Below are 20,727 nucleotides of genomic sequence, written 5' to 3' on the forward strand. Positions count from 1 at the left end.
AGAAATAAGAGAGGGGAGATAGATTATGAAAGCAAACTAGCAAGAAATATAAAAACAGATAGTAAGAGTTTCTACAGGTACATAAAAAGGAAAAGTGTGGCTAAAGTAAATGTTGGTCCCCGAGGGGATGAGACTGAGGAATTAATAATGGGAAACAGGGAAATGGCAGAGACTTTGAACAAATATTGTGTCTCAGTTTTCACAGTGGAAGACACTTAAAAACATCCGAATAGTGGATAATCAAGGGCTATAGGAAGGGAGGAACTTAATACAATCATTATCACTAAAGAAGTAGTACTCAGTAAAATAATGGGACCAAAGGTGGACAAGTGCCCTGGACCTGATGGCTTGCATCCTAGGGTCTTAAAAGAAGTGGCAGAGATAGTGGATGCATTGGTTGTCAGCTACCAAAATTTCCTGGATTCTGGGGAGATCCCAGCGGATTGGAAAACCGCAAATGTAACGCCCCATTTTTTTAAAAAAAAGGAGGCAGACAAAAAGCTGGAAATTCGACCAGTTAGCCTAACATTTGTCATTGGGAAAATGCTGGAGTCCATTATTAAGGAAGCAGTAGCAGGACATTTGGAAAAGCATGATTCAATCAAGCAGAGTCAACATGGTTTTATGAAAGGGAAATCATATTTGACACATTTTCTGGAGTTCTTTGATTATGTAATGAGCAGGATGGATAAGGGGGAACCAGTGGATGTGGTGTATTTGGATTTCTCGAAGGTATTCAGTAAGATGGCACTAAAAGGGTACTGCACAAGATAAAAGTTCACAGGGTTGGGGGTAATATATTAGCATGGATAGAGGGATTGGCTAACTAACAGAAAACAGAGTCGGGATAAATGAGTCATTTTCCGGTTGACAAACAGTAACTAGTGGGGTGCTGCAGGGATCGGTGCTGGGGCTTCAACTATTTATAATCTATATTAATGACTTGGATGAAGGGACTGAATGTAATGTAGCCAAGTTTGCTGATACGAAGATGAGTGGGAAAACAAGTTGTGAGGAGGACACAAGAAATCTGCAAAGGGATATAGACAGGCTAAGTGAGTGGGCAAAAATTTGGCAGATGGAGTATAATGTGGGAAAATGTGAGGTTATCCACTTTGGCAGAAAAAATAGAAAAGCAAATAATTTAAATGGAGAACAATTGCAAAGTGCTGCAGTACAGAGGGACCTGGGGTTCCTTGTGCATGACTCACAGAAAGTGGGTATGCAGGTACAGCAAGTGATCAAGAAGGCAAATGGAATGTTGGCCTTTATTGCAAAGGGGACAGAGTATAAAAGCAGAGACATCCTGCTAAATTTGTACAGGGTATTGGCGAGGCCACACCTAGAGTACTGCGTACAGTTTTGGCCTCCGTATTTAAGGAAAGATATACTTGCATTGGAGTCTGTTCAGAGAAGGTTCACTCGGTTGATTCCGGAGGTAAGGTGGGTTAATTTATGAAGGTACGTTGGGCCTATACTCATTGGAGCTCAGAAGAATGAGATGTGATCTTATCGAAACATATAAGATAATGAGGGCGCTCGATAAGGTGGATGCAGAGAGGATATTTCCACTGGTGGGGGGAACTAAAACTAGTCTCAGAATAAGGGGCCACCCATTTAAAACTGAGATAAGGAGGAATTTCTTCTCTGAGGGTTGTAAATCTGTGGAATTCTCTGCCCCAATGAGCTGTGGAGGCTGGGTCATTGAATATATTTAAGGCGGAGATAGACAGATTTTTGAGCGATAAGCGAATAAAGGGTTCTGGGAAGCGTGCAGGGAAGTGGAGCTGAGTCCATGATCAGATCAGCCATGATCTTAATTAAATGACGGAGCAGGCTCGAGGGGTCAAATGGCCTACTCTTGCTTCTATTTCTTATGTTCTTATCGCGTTGGTGTTTAAGTCAAAACATGTTGTATAACTCATTGGTAAGACCACATTTGGAATAATGTGTAGAATTTTGGGCATCTTTTGACTTTAGAAGCACACATTGGAGGAAGAGAATCTGAGAAAACAATACTAGGTTGATGAACATAAAGGAACATTTCTGGCTTCTGTTTTTAGAGAAGTTAAACATTTCATTGCCTTCATCATAATTCCTTTTCTTTCTTAGTGCAGGAATGAAATTGATGCTCATTCATAATTTTAAAACCAGTCAAACTTCCTGCTGTTTCCTTGTCACAGCAACTAACTTAGCTACTGCACTAGTGACATTCTTGTTGACTTTCTTAAACAAAGACAAAAATGACACACAATATTTAAATGCAACCGATTTTTTTAATAGTGACTTCAGTAGGTAGTTCCTGACTAATCTGATATACTAATGTTCCAGTATCTTTTGTTTGTTTATGTTCTGTAAATAAATTTTTAAATCCTGTTGAGGATTTATATTTTTCCCCTCTCCATAGTCAGTCAGTTCGCTGTGGTCTGCCTGGAACCATTCACTGCAATAATGTGTGTGATAATCTCCTAAATTGTGGAAAGCATACGTGTGCCCAGGTGTGCCATGCAGGGAAGTGCCAGCCATGTCCACTTACAGTTCAGCAAGGTAAGTGGCCAGAGTCCTTATCTCTGGTATAACACTCTGACCAGCTAGATGGTAGATTTTCAGAAGCTAATTTTGACCCTATCAGATAGGGATAGTTTATTGCTGTGGAAAATTTGGTTGAAGTTGTATCTGCCAGCTACAGTTATAGAAATCTTTAAAGATTGTGTCATTCTGTCTTAATTGATAATAATGGGATAAAAGGATTGTCAATGGTTCAGAAAATAATTTATGTACATTATGAAGGCTAATTTGTCATTTTAATTTGATCACAGATCTTGGATTACTCTGCATCAAACATTCTATTTATCAGACAGTCTTGAATCTTTTGATCTGGAAGTTATAACTGTTTTGTTTAGTCATTTCCATAACCCTGTCTGTAAATGCTGACTTGGTATCTAAGATTATAGACTATGGATTTCAAAACATTTATTAGTCAGTCATTCGGCACTGGGTTAGGTTTAAAAAGTTAATTTGAAGATATAGCATGGTGACAACTTCTCATTTGTGCTACATATGCAGTATGCTTATTAAAATAGCTTGTGAATGAAAATACATTTATACATTTCTGATGCGAGTGAGGTTTCAGAACCGATTTTAATAATTCAATTTCTTGTGGTATAATTGCTTTTTGTAAGATTTCTACAGCATACCTCTGTTAATGGTTGTGGGAGATGGATTTACACATGAGGTTTCTACAGCAGAGACACTATTTCTATATCATATAACAATTATTAGAAAAGGCAATAATGCCTGAGGACTGGCGGACAACTAATGTTATTCTGATGATTATTGAAAAAGAGAGAGAGAACAAGTCTAGAGAACTATAGACCAGTTAGTTTAACATCAGTGATAGGAAAGATAATGAAAATTTTACGCAAAGATGTAATAGAAAAACATCAAGAAACCAAAAATAACATAGTAGTCAGCAGGGAAGATAATTCTTGACCAACCGTATTGAATTCTTTGAAGAAGTAACAGAATGAGTAAACAACGGTAATGTAGTAGATGTAATATATTTGCATTTTCAAAAGGCATAGTAGACTCATGACTACGGTCAGAGCATGTTGCGACGGGGGTCAAGTAGCAGGATGAATAGCAAGCTGGCTACAAAACAGAAAATAGAGATTGGGGGTTAAAGGTATTTACTCAGATTGGTGGAAGATGTGAAGTGGTGTTGCACAAGGATCAGTGCTGGGACCACAGTTCTTCACCATAGAAACCTCATGGATTTTCTACGTAATAAAAATTCACCTCCCACAACCATTGTTAACAGAAATAGGAAGTACAATTTCAAAATTTGCAGATGATACTAAATAGGAGGGGGTATAGTTAATACTAAGGAAAACTGTGACAAAATACAGGAAGACACTAATAAAGTTGCAAATAGGCTTGTAATTGACAAATGAATTTCAATATAGATAAGTGTGAGGTAGCTAATTTTGGTAGGAAGAATAAAGAGGCCACCTACTCCTTTGAAAATATGGGGTAGAGGAGCACAGGGATTTAGGGGTACAGATACACAAATCACTAAAAGTGGCGACTCGGGTTAATAAGGCCATTGGTCTCCTAATCTGAGGACGGACGTTCTTGCTATTGAGGGAGTGCAGCGAAGGTTCACCAGACTGATTCCCGGGGGTTCATTTTTGGAGGGATAGAATTGAAAAGTAGAGAAGTTATGTTAAAATTGTATAGAGCCTTGGTTAGACCACACTTAAAAGTACTGCGACAGTTCTGGTCTCCATATTATAAAGCGGCATTGGAGAAGGTGCAAAAAAGACTCATAAGGATGCTACCACAACTGAGAGGATATACTTATCAGGAAAGGCTGAACAGGCTGGGATTCTCGTCTCTAGAGAAGAGAAGGCTGAGTGGTGACCTGTTGGAGGTATTTTCAGATCATGAAAGAATTGGTAGGTTAGATGTAGAGAAAACGCTTCCACTTGTGGGGGAGTCTAAAACAAGAGGTCATAAATATAATATAGTCACTAATAAATCCAGTAGGGAATTCAGGAGAAACTTCTTTACCCCTGACGGTGAGAATGTAGAATGCGCTAAAACAAGGAGGCAGATAGCATAAATGCATTTAAGGGAAGTTAAATAAGCACACGAGAGAGAAAAGAGCAGAAGAATATGCTGTTGAGATTAGATGAAGCGAGATGGGAGGAGGCTCGTGTGGAGCATAAATGTTGGCACAGAAACATAGAAAGTAGGTGCAGGAGTAGGCAATTCGGCCCTTCGAGCCTGCACCACCACTCAATAAGATCATGGCTGATCATTCACCTCAATACCCCTTTCCTGCTTTCTCTCCATACCCCTTGATCCCTTTAGCCATAAGGGCCATATCTAACTCCCTCTTGAATACATCCATTGAACTGGCATCAACAACTCTCTGGGGTAGGCAATTCTACAGGTTAACAACTCTGAGTGAAGAGGTTTCTCCTCATCTCAGTCCTAAATGGCTTACCCCTTATCCTTAGACTATGTCCCCTCGTTCTGGTTTTCCCCAATATCGGGAACATTCTTCCTGCATCTAACCTGTCCAGTCCCATCAGAATTTTATATGTTTCTATGAGATCCCCTCTCATCCTTCTAAACGCCAGTGAATACAGGCCCAGTCGATCCAGTCTCTCCTCATATGCCAGTCCTGCCATCCCGGGAATCAGTCTGGTGAATCTTCGCTGCACTCCCTCAATAGCAAGAACGTCCTTCCTCAAATTAGGAGACCAAAACTGAACACAATATTCCAGGTGAGGCCTCACCAAGGCCCTGTACAACTGCAGTAAGCCTCCCTGCTCTTGTACTCAAATCCCCTAGCTATGAAGGCCAGCGTACCATTTGCCGCCTTCACCGCCTGCTGTACCTGCATGCCACCTTTCAATGACTGATGAACCATGACACCCAAGTCTCATTACACCTCCCCGTTTCCTAATCTGCCACTATTCAGATAATCTGCCTTCATGTTTTTGCCACCAAAGTGGATAACCTCACATTTATCCACATTACACTGCATCTGCCATGCGTTTGCCGACTCACCTAACCTGTCCAAACCACCTGCAGCCTCTTAGTGTCCTCCTCACAGCTCACACCGCCACCCAGCTTAGTGTCAACTGCAAACTTGGAGATGTTGCACTCAATCCCCTCGTCTAAATCATTAATGTATATTGTAAATAGCTGGGGTCCCAGCACTGAGCCCTGCGGCACCCCACTAGTCACTGCCTGCCATTCTGAAAAGGACCTCTTTATCCCGACTTTCTGCGTCCTGTCTGCCAACCAATTCTCTATCCACGTCAGTACATTACCCCCAAGACCATGTGCTTTAATTTTGCACACCAATCTTGTGTGGGACCTTGTCAAAAGCCTTTTGAAAGTCCAAGTACACCACATCCACTGGTTCTCCTTTGTTCACTCTATCAGTTGCATCCTCAAAATTCCAGAAGATTTGTCAAGCATGATTTCCCTTTCATAAATCCATGCTGACTTGGACCGATCCTGTCACTGCTTTCCAAATGCGCTGCTATTTCATCTTTAATAATTGCTTCCAACACTTTCCCCACCACTGATGTCAGGCTATAACTGGTCTATAATTCCCCGTTTTCTCTCTTCCCTCCTTTCTTAAAAAGTAGGGTTACATTAGCTACCCTCCAGTCCACAGGAACTGATCCAGAGTCGATAGATTGTTGGAAAATGATCACCAGTGCATCCACTATTTCTAGGGCCACTTCCTTACGTACTCTGGGATGCAGTCTATCAAGCCCCAGCGATTTATCGGTCTTCAATCCCATCAATTTCCCTAACACAATTTCCCACCTAATAAGGATTTCCTTTAGTCCCTCCTCGCTAGACCCTCGGTCCCCTAGTATTTCCAGAAGGTTATTTGTGTCTTCCTTCGTGAAGACTGAACCAAAGTATTTGTTCAATTGGTCTGCTATTTCTTTGTTCCCCATTATAAATTCACCTGAATCCGACTGCAAGGGACCTACGTTTGTCTTCACTAATCTTTTTCTCTTCACATATCTGTAGAAGCTTTTGCAGTCAGTTTTTATGTTCCCCGGCAATTTTCCCCTCTCACTCTATTTTCCCCCTCCTAATTAAACCCTTTGACCTCCTCTGCTGAATTATAAAATTCTCCCAGTCCTCAGGTTTACTGCTTTTTCTGGCCAATTTATATGCCTCTTCCTTGGATTTAATGCTATCCTTAATTTCCCTTGTTAGCCACGGTTGAACTGCCTTCCACATTTTATTTTTACTCCAGAGAGGGATGTACAATTGTTGAAGTTCATCCATGTTTTCTTCAAATGTTTGCCATTGCCTATCCACTGTCAACCCTCCAAGTATCATTCACCAGTCTATTCTAGCCAGTTCATGTCTCATTCCTTCAAAGTTACCTTTCCTTAAGTTCAGGACCCTAGTCTCTGAATTAACTGTGCCACTCTCCATCTTAATAAAGAATTCTACCATATTATGGTCACCCTTCCCCAAGAGGCCTCGCACAACAAGATTGTTAATTAGTCCTTTCTCATTACACATCACTCAGCCGAGGATGGCCAGCCCTCTCATTGGTTCCTCGACATATTGGTCCAGAAAACCATCCCTAATACACTCCAGGAAATCCTCCTCCACTGCATTACCACCAGTTTGGTTAGCCCGATCAATATGTAGATTAAAGTCGCTCATGATAGCTGCTGTACCTTTATTGCACGCATCCCTAATTTCTTGTTTGATGCCGTCTCCAACCTCACTACTACTGTTTGGTGGTCTGTACACAACTCCCACTAGCATTTTCTGTCCTTTGGTATTCCGTAGCTCCACCCATACCGATTCCACATCATCCAAGCTAATGTCCTTCCTTACTATTGCATTAATTTCCACTTTAACCAGCAACGCCACCCCACCTCCTTTTCCTTTCTGTCTATCCTTCACGAATGTTGAATACCCCTGGATGTTGAGTTCCCAGCCCTTGGTCACCCTGGAGCCATGTGTCCGTGATGCCAATTACATCATATTCGTTACATGCTGCCTGCGCAGTTAATTCGTCCACCTTATTACGAATACTCCTCGCATTGAGGCACAGAGCCTTCAGGCTTGTCTTTTTAACATACTTTGCCCCTTTAGAATTTTGCTGTATGTGGCCCATTTTGCTTTTTGCCTTGGGTTTCTCTGCCCTCCACTTTTACTTTTCTTCTTTCTATCTTTTGCTTCTGCCCCCATTCTACTTCCCTCTGTCTCCCTGCATAGGTTCCCGTCCCCCTGCTATATTAGTTTAACCCCTTCCCAACAGCACTAGCAAACACTTCCCCCAAGGACATTGGTTCCGGTCCTGCCCAGGTGCAGACCATTCGGTTTGTACTGGTCCCACCTCCCCCAGAACCGGTTCCAATGTCCTAGGAATTTGAATCCCTCCCTTCTGCACCACTCCTCAAGCCACATATTCATCTGAGCTATCCTGCGATTCCTACTCTGACTAGCACATGGCACTGGTAGAAATCCTGAGATTACTACCTTTTGAGGTCCTACTTTTTAATTTAGCTCCTAGCTCCCTAAATTCGTCTTGTAGGACCTCATCACGATTTTTACCTATATCGTTGGTACCTATATGCACCACAACAACTGTCTGTTCACCCTCCCCCTTCAAAATTACCTGCAGCCGCTCCGTGACATCCTTGACCCTTGCACCAGGGAGGCAACATACCCTCCTGGAGTCTCGATTGTGACCACAGAAATGTCTATCTATTCCCCTTACAATAGAAACCCCTACCACTTTCGCTCTCCCATTCTTTTTCCTGCCCTCCTGTGCAGCAGAGCCACCCACGGTGCCATGAACTTGGCTGCTGCTGCTCTCCCCTGATGAGTCACCCCACCCCCCCCCCCCAACTGTACCCAAAGCAGTGTATCTGTTTTGCAGGGGGATGACTGCAGGGGACCCCTGCACTACCTTCCTTCCACTGCTCTTCCTGTTGGTCACCCATCCCCTATCTGGCTGTGTAACCTTTACCTGCGGTGTGGCCAACTCACTAAACGTGCTATTCACGGCATCCTCAGCATCGCAGATGCTCCAGAGTAAATCCACCCGCAACTTCAGTGCTGCAATGCGGTCTGTCAGGAGCTGCAGCCGGATACACTTCCTGCACATGTAGTCATCAGGGACACTGGGAGCGTCCTTGACTTCCCACATAGCACAGGAGGAGCATGACACGTGTCCGAGCTCTCCTGCCATGACTTAACCTTTCGATTAATTTAATTTGGCAACGACAATGATAAAGGTTACTTACTAATAAAGGAAAAGAAAAACTACTCGCCAATCACTTACCAGCTTGGCTGTGACGTCACCCTTCAATTTCTTTCTACTTCTTTTTTGCCTTCTCACCCTGCTGCAGCTGCACCAGCTGGCCTCCTTGACGAACTCCTGCCGCTCTGACTGATGGGCCTTTTTCGGCCTCCCTGGACACCCGTGCTGCCTGCTCGACGACTCACCGACACTCCTCCGACATAGACAAGTTGGGTCGAAAGACCTGTATCTGTACTGTAGATGCAGTGTAACTCTGATTCTTCGACTATTTTAACCTTTTCTCTGAATTGTGAAACTGCTCAAGTACAGTAATCCAGTAGCCTGCTAATTTGCAGACTAGAAAAAAACACCTGAATTATCATGTCACCAAGTGTTGAGATCCCTTTTGTTAATTTATCTCTTTGTAGCCTGCTACTGTGGAGCTATTTTTCGAGAAGTGCTCTGTGGAACAGATAAAGAAGAATATGATGGCATTGGCTACTTTTCTTGTCAGAAACCTTGTGACAGGTAAGTTGAGTCACTGATGCATGCTGGAATCTTTTACTTAGCCTAGTGAATCTTCCTGAGGCAGTGCTTATGAGTCAGAATATACTGTTTTATAATGTGGGTTTGCGAATCTTTCCCAGTGAAGCCAGAGATCTTTCTCTTCCATCCTTTCCCCTTCCTGGAAACAGGATTTCTCTTGCTGCTTGTTCCTTCTTATCTTCGCTCAAGTCTGAGTGTGTGTCTCTTTCTATCTCTCGCTTTCTCTCTTTCTCGCCCGCTCTGGTCTCTCGCCCGCTCTCTTCCCATTCTCCAATCCCTGCCATCCTCTGTGTTCAGTCCCTCTCTCTTTGTATCCCCTCAGCATTTTGGGCTGGGTTTTCCCGAGTTCCACCCGCACGGTGGGGGGGGGTCCAATCTCTGTCCCCGGGGGGTACAGGCTGATCGCGGGCGACGAGCCCACGAGCATTGGTCCCCGAGACTGAAGTTGCTTTGTTGCAGCCACCGGGAATCCCCAGCCGCCTGCAGTAAAACCTGCAAAGCTGATTAAAGTGGAGCCTTCTGGCCTCATTATCATATTTTAATTGTCAGTCTGCCTCTTGGCGGCGGGTTTACAATGCTCCACCCCCCCCCCCCGAGTGAAAGGGGTTGGGGTCGGGTTTCACATTTTTTCAACTTTCACCTATTTCTCCCGCCCGCCCCCCCCCCCATCCCCAAAACCTCCAACCTACCTGCTCTTGCCTCAGAAAATTTGCCCTTTCTGTTGATATCTCATCCACCAGCCTTGCTGCTAAAGTACAATTAAATTAAAAACAGTAAACATCACCTGGTGTCTCCAGTCTTCCATCTTTTCTCTCTCTCTCTCTCTCTCTCTCTCTCTCTCTCTCGCAGAATGGATGTATACACTTGTTTCTCTGTCTCGTCCCAATCTCCACCTGAAACAAAGTAGAAAGTTCCTTCATTGGAGAAGGACTCTGCATTTGTGCATATTGCTGATTATATCAGTGGTTCCCAAGCTTTTTGGAGCTGGGGCTAATCAATTAATTCTTATAACCTCTTGCTGCCCTCTTGCTAAGGATATCTGTAAGTCTTCAAATGTGTCATTTACCGGTGCTGCTCGATCTGCTTTGCCTTTCTCTGTTTTTCTTTTCTTTTCTTCTCTTTTTACTCTTCTGTTTTACCTTCTCAGTGAGTAAGCACTTGCAAAATGACCCAGATAGTAGGAGCATGTGTTTTGTATGATTTCAGGGAATTCTTATCTTTTACGTGATAAATAAAATTCTTATGCATTTTATGTGTTTGCATCATGCCTCTGAAAGTGGTACTTAGCTGCCCTGGTGGGGTTTGTGAACTGTGGGGAGAAGAGTGCATTATGTGTTTGTGGTTGTTACAAACGTACATTAAAGATGGGCAGAGACAAACCTGCTGATCCATCGGGTCTGTCTGAGAGGGGCAGAAAATGAACAGATTACAAAAAACATTAGGGGAAATGATGGCATGTAAGGGGCGGCTGTATCAAATCTTTTGTGGAATTTGATGGGGAGAAAATTGAATCTGGAAGGTTTGGTTTTATGAGTTATGATTTGGTTAATTGCTATTTATGTTACCATTTAGAAGGGAGATAAACATTTAACCAGTGATGAACAAGGAAATTGATGGTCCTGAGGCAGATGACCGATTCGGTGTATATAAGTTGCGAGACATAATGGAGTAGAGTTTCCGCTTTGGGTGCAATTGGCAATCCGGGCACAAATTGCACTCAAAATTGCATTTTATTTCTGAATTGATTTTATGGTTCAAGTTTCCACTTAAACTCATTTGCCTAATTACAAATGTAAAATCTTCCATGAACCAATGCAATCGGGCAGCATTTTCGAATGTAATTTCTTTTCTTGCATTAAGAAATGTTCTTTGATGTACTCAAAAGTGGTAATCTAGTGCAATTTTATTAATACAACTGAAAATGGGTTTATCACAAAATAAGCATTTTTAATAAGTGCCTTGTCCACCATCTGTTAGTAAACAGATTTTAAATAACTGAAAATGACTTTTTTTTAAAAAACTATACAGAACCATTTACTAGTTTCTAGTTTCATTGGTGTACAGTGGTCAGTTTCATGGGGCTAGAATTTCCCCAAAGCCCGCCAGCGCCCGATTGTCATCCAAAAAACCACTAAGATTATCGCCGACGAAAACTTCCCGAAATTTTTTTTTTAATTAGCCCAGCAAAAAATCTGGACGGGAAAGTGCAAGTTCGGCTAGATTGGGTGGTGCCGAAAGAAAATGGGTGAAAAATTAAAAAATCTATAAAAATTTACACTGCGCCGAACACCAAAAAAAGAATTAAAATAATTTTTAACAAAACCTAACTAAAAAATCCAAAAAACGTTCCCAAGACTCTTAAATTAAATCACCCCAAAAGATTTTGAAAATAAATAGTAAAAAAAACAATCACTTAACTTTTTCTTGCAGACCTACTTAACTACCGCCCAGCTCCGCTGATCCTTGTCGCCGTTTTTTTTATACTTCCCTACGGATGCCCGCTCAGACAAAGATCGCGCCGGGACGATCTGTGGACGTTGCAAGTCAGCGGTCCACTCCCCAGCGGTACTTCGAAACTGCCAACAAGCCTCAGTTGGGGAATTTTTTTACCGACCTGGTTCTCGCCCAAAACAGCCAACACTGCCGAGAAACCAGGCAGTGAAAGAGTGCAAATTCTTGCCCTTAGTAAATTAAATATTAATGCCCTTGCACCTAGAAAAAAAAAGCTCAAATTTTACGAAGGCCTACAAACGGAAACACGTCATGGTGATTGTGAGTGAGGTCGGCTTCCAACGCAAATGTGATTTGCACTGGATGTAATTTGCGTCTGAAATTCCTCGATCTTTTGCGCAGGTTTGGCCAATTTCAGGCGAATTGCACAGGAAAATCCAGCATAACCGAGCAGAAACTCTACCCCACTAAGTGAACTGTGGTTCCAGAATTAATGTTGGAAGATATTTCATTTTCTATAGCAATGGCTAGAATCAAATATCAATTTTTTTTTTTTTTAATTTAAAAAAAAAATTAAGAAAAGACAACAACTTAGTGTTGGCAGTGTGAATTTTTTGAGAGGGGTTCATTATCGGATGGACAATAGATAAATAGTAACATAACCATTTTTACTTTGTAAATGAGAAAGGCCACAGGAAATCTGAAGCCATGGAAGAGTGCGTCTAGTGCCACTATTTCTCCCAAGCAGAGCTGTAATCAATGTTGCTTGTGTGCAGCCTTATCATTCTGATTACTGTTGAGATGCATCCATAACATAGCATTTCAGTGCAATTTTTCTAGCTATTTTGTGTATTCAACAGACATGAGGCTTAAGTTTGTGAAATGTTTGTCTTCCACAATTGCTTATATCTGTGCCACATTGTTATGCTACCTAATTTATAAAAAATGATATTCTGCAATCATATAATGTGTAAATGTGAGGTTTCACTGAACAAAACTCCAATAGCACATCATATGGCAAAAGTGATTAGAACCAATATTTTGGGATGCAAACAAATCAATGTTTTCTCTCTAGTGACCTTGATTGTGAGCTTCTTGTGCTGTTACTACAAATTATATTCTTTTAAACATTTAAATTTCTATAGTATAATCTCAAAATTCATAATGTGCGTGGCATGATTGTAATTATGAGTATTGAAGACCGGTAGCAAGTATCAGTCGGTATATTCTGTAACATGATTGGTGCTGACCTTAAAGTTTCATGGATCCTAATCATCTTCGCTCCCTTAGGAAGCTCAATTGTGGAAACCATAACTGTCTCCAGCTGTGCCACCCATCTGCATGTCAGCCCTGTCCTCGCCTGCCAAAATTGGTGCGTAGCTGCCCTTGTGGGCAGACTCCTTTGTGCAAACTTTTAGAGCTTGGTTATCCTGAGCGTAGGAACTGCACTGAATCTATACCATCATGTGGGAAGACTTGTGGCAAACCCCTTCCCTGCGGTTCTGATGGTGAGGAGAACAAATGATTTCTTGTGATTTTGAAATCGGTTTTAAAAAAAAAAAATCTATTTAACATTGAAATGTTATGTTTTTTTTGCCAGTAGATATTAATCATTGAGGTTTATTGATTAACCTTTTAAAAGTAGATTTCACATTTTTCAGTGATTAAGTGACTCGACAAATCTATATAATATGTATTGATCGTTGTCTGGAACTTGGTAGTATGATCATTAAAGTGTTAATTATGTTGTAAATTTTTCTGTAATCTGTTAAAATCACCCAGAAATAGGACAGAGCTGTCACAGAATTACCTGTGTCTGTAGTAATACAATATGTCCACCGTGCAGCACTAATTTAGTTTTCAAATGGTTTAATGAACTGTGGTGTTTTAGAAACTATTCAAAAAGAAAATTTTCTACGTTATAATTTATAGGCAAACATTATTAATATTTTTTAGGACTTGGAGGTTGTACTCAACTCCAGTTTCAGATATTCTTAAACTGCTTGAATTTTGCTTTAACTGTTGATGTCATTTGAACCTCTTGACCAGACTGATACTTTAATTCATTTTCTGGTGTCTGTCTATAGTTTCCATATACCCTGTATTGAGATTCAGGATATAGAGAGAGAATCTATTTCCAAACAAAATATTAGATTTTCTAAACCAAGTAAAATCATTACCCTTGCTCATCCTAACCTGCACCTGTCATGATTATGCCTATGTTTATTATGATGGAAAAGAGGGAACCATACTGAGGGTGCAGTTACAATAGGCTTCATCTTGATTGGCCATACTGCTTTGTTCAGGACAACCCTTATTTGGTGCTCAAACATAGTACAATAAATATGAAGAACAATGCTGGAAATCTGACATTAAAAACAAAAAATGCTCAATGCATAGCAGCTCTGTCTGTATCTGTAAAGAGAAAAGACACATTATCATTCTGATTGTGTATCTTCCACCAGAATTGTAAACTAAGTGAGCAATTTAGTTCAACTAGAAAAAATAGAAAGGGGAAGGAAGATAAACCGAATCAGAGAGGGAGTTATGTGTTGATGATCTGCTAATTACTTAATAGAAAAAAACTCAAGTGAAGCAATGGAAAGCTGTTGAGAGAACAGAATAACCTGCAAATGATTAAGAGGATGAAAGAGATGGGAGAGGCTCACAAACAAATTGATAAAATGGGGAAAATTGGAGTAAGAGGAAAAAGAGAATGTGATGGGTATGAAATGAAATGTTGACAGAACATGTGGTAAGGAGGGGAAAACAGGACAACGCCACAAATGCAGACCACTAAACCAGCACTGTGTTGATGTGGATGTTATGCTGCCTCCTCCTAGCAGATCCATTATTGTAGACCCGATAATACCAGTTCCCCCAGCTGTTTTTTTTTAAAAATGCGGTTATGGCTAAAATCTGAAATTAATGGTCAATGTTTCATACTAGAGGGCTTCAGGGTGCCCAGAGAAATATTGTCTTGTAGCTTGTGTTGAGCTTAGTTGAAAGTGTTGTTAGCCAAATACAATGTGGGGTGGGATGGAGATAATGGGTTTGGGGGCGTTGTTGAAGTGGCAAACCAGAGTGGAGTCTTGGTCACATTTGCAAACAGAATAGAGCTATTTGGAAAATATGGCCTAATCTGTGATTGGTATCCCCATTGTAGAAGAGGCCACACCATGAGCAACAAATACAATCTAAATTTGTTGTCCCTCTTCGAAGAGGTGTTTGGAGTTCTGCACTTGGTGTTGGACAAGGTAAATGGACAGTTGTTGCATTTGCTGCCATTCTACGGGAAAGTGCCTGGGGATGGTTAGCTGCCAGTTGGGTTAGTGGAAGAGTAAACAAGAGTATCCTGGAGTGAATGGTGACTCTGTAAAATAAAAACAGGAGGAAATATACTTGATGTTGGAATCATGTTGTAGATGGTGGAAAATGATCTGACAAATGCTGACTGGTGGGATGAAGTTAAGGACACAGATGGATCCTGTTGTTGTGAGGGGAAGGGAGAAGAATAGAGGCCCGAGGAATGTGACACAAGTCAAAGGTCCTCTCGACACTGGAGGGAAGCCCCGGGGGGCACAAAAAAGAAGACATTTCAGACGCTCTGGTGTAGAAAGCGGAGTCACCAAAGCAAATATGACCAAGATGGAAAAATTGTCAACATGCTCCATGTCGAACTAGATCTGATGCAGTCCATTAAGCGTTTTGTGCAGACAATTCTTTGTCAAATGTAATTTTGGCATGTTGTCCAATACACAAATTAATAATACTGTACGTCAGTACTGTGAAACTATGACATTCTGAAGTATAGCTAAGACAGTGGATGGCCTGCTTCCAGGCTAATAGCTGCAAAGACGTGTGGCTTAGTGACTGTTTCCTCAGACTAATTCTCCCTTTTCTTCATGTTGAGAGGTGTCTGCCTTTTGCTCGGTACCATTCCACAGCAGAAAGGCTCAGTCTGGGAAACCAGAAGAGCGGTACGTCATTGTCATCCTGTGTCTGTTATTTGAATACACTGCCACCACTTCCCTTGACATTAAATGAATAGTACAGCTGCCTTTTAACATTATTCAGATAATTTTGTAGCTACGGGAAGTGTAAGATGCAGCTTCATGTCCAGAATTAATACAGATTTTCTTGAAATCTAGATTCCATTCATACTTGTAGTAACCTTTGCCATGAAGGTGAATGTGGACCATGTGCTGGAACTTCAACTGTTAACTGTCGGTGTGGATTTAAAAAGAAGGCAAGTAAAAGGACAAATCTGTGGTATAATATATAGGACCCAAGTTTCCACACGATAAAAAACGGGCGCCCCTCCGAGCTGGGCGCCCGTTTTTCGCGCCTAAAACGGCGCCGAAAAAAAAAATTGCGATTCTGGAGCGTTCTGCAGCTCCTTGTCTGCCTGGCGCGGCGCCCAGGGGGGGCGGAGCCTACACTCGCGCCGATTTTGTAAGTGGGAGGGGGCGGGTACTATTTAAATTAGTTTTTTTCCTGCCGGCAACGCTGCACGTGCGCGTTGGAGCGTTCGCACATGCTCAGTGTGAAAAAAACATTGGCATTCGGCCATTTTTGTAGTTCTTTGTTGCTGTTTAATTTTTGAACATTTTTTTTAATAAAAGCACATTGCCATCAGCACTTGCAGCCTTCTCTCTGTCTCCTCCTCTTCCCCCCGCGGGAAGAACGGGCGCCTCTTCTCCTCTCCCCTCTTTCCCCCCACCCCCCCAGGAAGAACGGGCGCCTCCTACTACCCTCCCCCCCCCCCCCCCCCCCCCCCCCGGCGGGAAGAACTGGCACCTCCCTTCCCCCTTCCCCCCCCCCCCCCCCCAACGGGAAAGAACGGGCGCCGCCTCCTTCCCCCCCCCCCCCCCCCCCCCCCCCACGGGAAAGAACGGGCACCTCCTCCTCCCCCCCTCAGCGGGAAGAACGGGCGCCTCAGGCTGACTGCAGCATTCTCCGTGCCTGAAGCACTTTCACGCATGTAGGAAGATATTTTATTTAATCTTTTCTTTGCTTATAAATGTTTATTCAGGTTGGATTTATTTGTATAATATTTGTAAAAGTATAAATAAGGATTTATTGTAGAATTTAATGAGTTCCCTTCCTCCCCCACCTCGTTCTGGACGCCTAATTTGTAACCTGCGCCTGATTTTTTAATGTGTAGAACAGGTTTTTTCAGTTCTACAAAAATCTTCACTTGCTCCATTCTAACTTAGTTTGGAGTACGTTTTCACTGTGGAAACTTTGAAATCAGGCGTCAGTGGCCGGACATGCTCCCTTTTGAAGAAACAATTCTGTTCCAAAGTAGAACTGTTCTACCTGACTAGAACTGCAGAAAAAAAAATGTGGAGAATTGCGATTTCTACGATAGTCCGTTCTCCACCAGTTGCTCCTAAAAATCAGGCGCAAATCATGTGGAAACTTGGGCCCAATGTGACTACATTATCCATGTCATTCTCAATACGAATACACACCTGACATTGAAGTGTAAATCTGTATTATGTTTTTAATTATGGTGGCTGAGTGTGGGAGCTGTATCTGGATCGAAGATCGGCTGTAGAATCTCACACAGTTACAGTAATTAGCAGCATCAGAAGACTGGGAACAGTTGAAGACAAATCCTAAGCCAAAAAATTCTTAACGGCCATCAAGAGTTAAAGTAGCATTCGTGCGCAATGTAGTAATAGATTCTCTCAGGTTTGGTTTAGGATTTGAGGCTTTGCCATTTGTACGTGGTTGTCCACCACATCAATGGCTAATATAAGTGCACTGTATTCTTTTATTGAGCTGTTTACTTTGTGTCTTCAGTGGTAGAGTTGTGGGGAAGGATTTAATTCTACAATAATAACTTCATTTTAATTGCTCATAATCTTGAAGAAAAACTGCACAGTTTAAGAAAAAAATTATGAGTCAGTGAGAGCATTTCTGCTTGTGTAATAATTGTTCATCTTCTGCATAGGATGTTCCCTGTGTCAACATCACGAAGGAAGGTAAGCACTGAGATACCATCAACTGTGTAAAAAAAATATATTACGGTAGCGATAAAGCATTCAGATAAAAAGTTGCAAGAAAACTATTATGTTTAATTTTTTTTTAAATGGATCGAATGAGCTTTTACATTTTTTTTTCAGTTTTTCTTTTTCTCCCTTTCTTCAGTTTCCTCACACCATACATGGGTTTTGGGTGAGGATGAAGAGAACGTCCTCCAAAACCACTTATACATTTTTTAGCAAATAGTTTCAAACAAGTGCTCATGGTGACTGACTTGCTTTTGCACCATCCCATCCCTTTTTGTTGAGAATTCGTCCCACAGCACCAGGGCTGAATTTGATAACATGCCAAGTCCTACCTCTTGATTATTTACTTGCACTGCAATTGTACTACAGGGTATAGTATTTGCAATAATATGGAACATATGCCGTTGATCCCCATCTAACACACTGAAACCAAGTGAGGTGAAATCAATACCTGGGGCCATCACGCATCACATCGAGTTTGCACTGGCTGATGCGAAGCTGTAGTGTAAAAGTGATTTGTTGGACATCTGGCGATTTTTTTTTTTTAATGTTATGTAAGAACCGATGCTCCCACCTCTGCTCTCCTAACATTTTTTTTAAAGCTTGTATATGGAGCAAATACATCCAAGACCCATGTGCAGAGCTATTTTATGATTGACATCAGTGCAATCAACAGCCAACCACAATCACCATTTTAACTCGGGGTCTGCTGATTTTGTATCACATTCCATAGATACTGGTCTGTGATTGGTAGCTGCAGCATAAATGCAGCCAGTTTACTTTCAGAAAAGGTGATTCGAACTTGCTGGTCACATGAAAAATCTTGGAAATGGTTTCTTTTTAACTATTTGTAAAGTCCTTAATTCAGTGTTTTCAACAATCCATAGCTAAAACACTTGTGTAATGTAGGGCATATATTTTAAGCAACAATGTGGTGATTAAATAGAAGAGTTTAATTCTCTTAAATTACAAAATAGCAAAAAATTGTTTCAAGAACAAGTTTGCTGGGAAGTGGGAAAGAAATTGGCTGTATTTTTGCTTTCAATTCTTTGTCTGACTCTTTACAAAATTGCGAGACCTTGTATTTTTTGACATTACTGGCGATGTTATTGATCTTGATTTACAATATATTGTTACCTAATGCTTGTACCTACGCAATTGCATTTCTGAAAGGAGATTGGCCCTTTGTGTAGGGTTAAGTCTTCATGAGCTGCTGTATAATATCCTTTCATAGTATCCTCTCTTTGCATTAAATCTTTATATGTAGCAGATCTGCTGTTCTTGTGTGACAAACGCTGCAATAAGAAACGTTCTTGTGGTCGCCATAAGTGTAATGAAGTTTGTTGTGTGGTAAGTGGAACAGAATGCCTTTTGAGGTTTCATTACTGCCCACTTTATTTGTTTAATATATGTAGTTTGCAGTACAGAAATATATTGCATTGTAACAAGAGCATTTGTGATAGATATAGGTATCTAATCATTTTATTAAAGGACAGTAAATGCAATTATAAAATTTTCATTAATCAGCTGCATTATCACTAGACAAACTAGCAATGATAATCCTTCAGTGTGGAAGGTGTCACACATCAGCATGGTTGCATTGGTATCTTCCTTGGCATCAGGTAACAGAAAAAACAATGGAACAAGATGGGAGCATCCACATATTCCACAATACCAAAAGAAAGATGGGAATCATTTTTGTGTTAATAATCTCCTCTTTGAATTCAATAATTATGATGTGACTGTAACCTCAGGCAGATTACTGCCAGGTGGTCAATGCTGGGTATCCATGATCTATCTATTTATTTATCTCCCTTTTTAAAGTTACATCTAACACATGTATCTGTAATGATCTTAAAATGCTCGGTGTTTCCTAAAACCAACTAGCACATTACAATCTGCAAGATTTCCTCCCTAGACAACAATTAAACTGTAAAGACATTTGTTTAATGTCTGTTTAGTTAGAGCAATTAGACTTTGTGGCTGTAAAGGTACAGGCTATTAGCCACTATGCACTTTCCCTTGCCTTAATATATGCACCCTTCGCTCCAATATAGCTTATCACAATTTCATCTACTCCCAAACCATGCTGCCTGCCTTTTCGGCTCCTCTGCCACCTTAATGCTGCTTATTACATCTCACTATATATAATACATCTCTCTCCCTTGCTCCCTGTTTCATGGAATACCACAGCAGACCCACTAGTGGTTTCATAAAAGCATTAATTGAATCATTTTGAAATCTCTACACCAGGCAAGTTGTTGAATAGTATACTTTATGGTGGAATGTTTGCTAAACAGACTGGTTTCTGTGGGCCCAAGTTTCGAGCCGTGCCTAGAACGACGCAGTCCCGACCTGGACACTCGTTTTTCGCGCCACAAAGTGCACCTAAAAAAACCCCTCCAGATTCTCCACCTCCCTGCAGGTCCTCTGGCCCTCAGCGCAGCAGGAGCTGCAGGGGGCGGAGCCAGGTCCCTGCGCCGAAAACAGTGCCGGGACCTCTGCACATGCGCGCTACAGTGGGCACGCAAGTGCAGTAGCTCCAGGCGCCCGAAACTGTGTGGGAGGGGCCCGAAGCACGCAGCCCCTAGCCCTGGCTGAATGGCCCCACTGGGGCTGCGTGAATAAGGCTCCTTCCACGCCCAGCTCCTGCTTCCTCCCGACCTGATTCCCGCCTCCGGACCAGACCCGACACCCGCTCCCCCCGGCCCCTGGACCGGACCTGACATCCACTCCCCCGCCCCCGGACTGGATCCGACCTGACCTCCCTCCCCCCGACCTGACCTCCCTCTCCCTCCCTCCCCCCGAATCGAACCAACCTCCCCCCCCCCCCACCCCCGACCCAGCGCCACCTACCTGTAAATCTGGTAGTCTTGGGCCCGGCCCGTTCAGCCTCCC

At 42.0% G+C, this 20,727-nt stretch overlaps 1 protein-coding gene across 3 annotated transcripts in view; it reads left to right on the forward strand.

The window, feature by feature from the left end:
* nfx1 (nuclear transcription factor, X-box binding 1) overlaps nt 1–20,727 on the forward strand; it is an 85,300-nt gene that overhangs the window by 30,939 nt on the left and 33,634 nt on the right. For 2 of the 3 annotated variants that reach the window (XM_070881093.1, XM_070881095.1), the window contains exons 7-12: nt 2,408–2,547; nt 9,241–9,340; nt 13,100–13,317; nt 15,961–16,058; nt 17,772–17,802; nt 19,097–19,179. In XM_070881093.1, coding sequence (XP_070737194.1) covers nt 2,408–2,547; nt 9,241–9,340; nt 13,100–13,317; nt 15,961–16,058; nt 17,772–17,802; nt 19,097–19,179 — 670 coding nt within the window. The remainder of the gene's footprint in view (nt 1–2,407; nt 2,548–9,240; nt 9,341–13,099; nt 13,318–15,960; nt 16,059–17,771; nt 17,803–19,096; nt 19,180–20,727) is intronic. The other variant, XM_070881094.1, reaches the window with a different exon arrangement.

Source organism: Pristiophorus japonicus, chromosome 5, assembly GCF_044704955.1.
Source record: "Pristiophorus japonicus isolate sPriJap1 chromosome 5, sPriJap1.hap1, whole genome shotgun sequence".
NCBI lineage: Eukaryota > Metazoa > Chordata > Chondrichthyes > Pristiophoridae > Pristiophorus > Pristiophorus japonicus.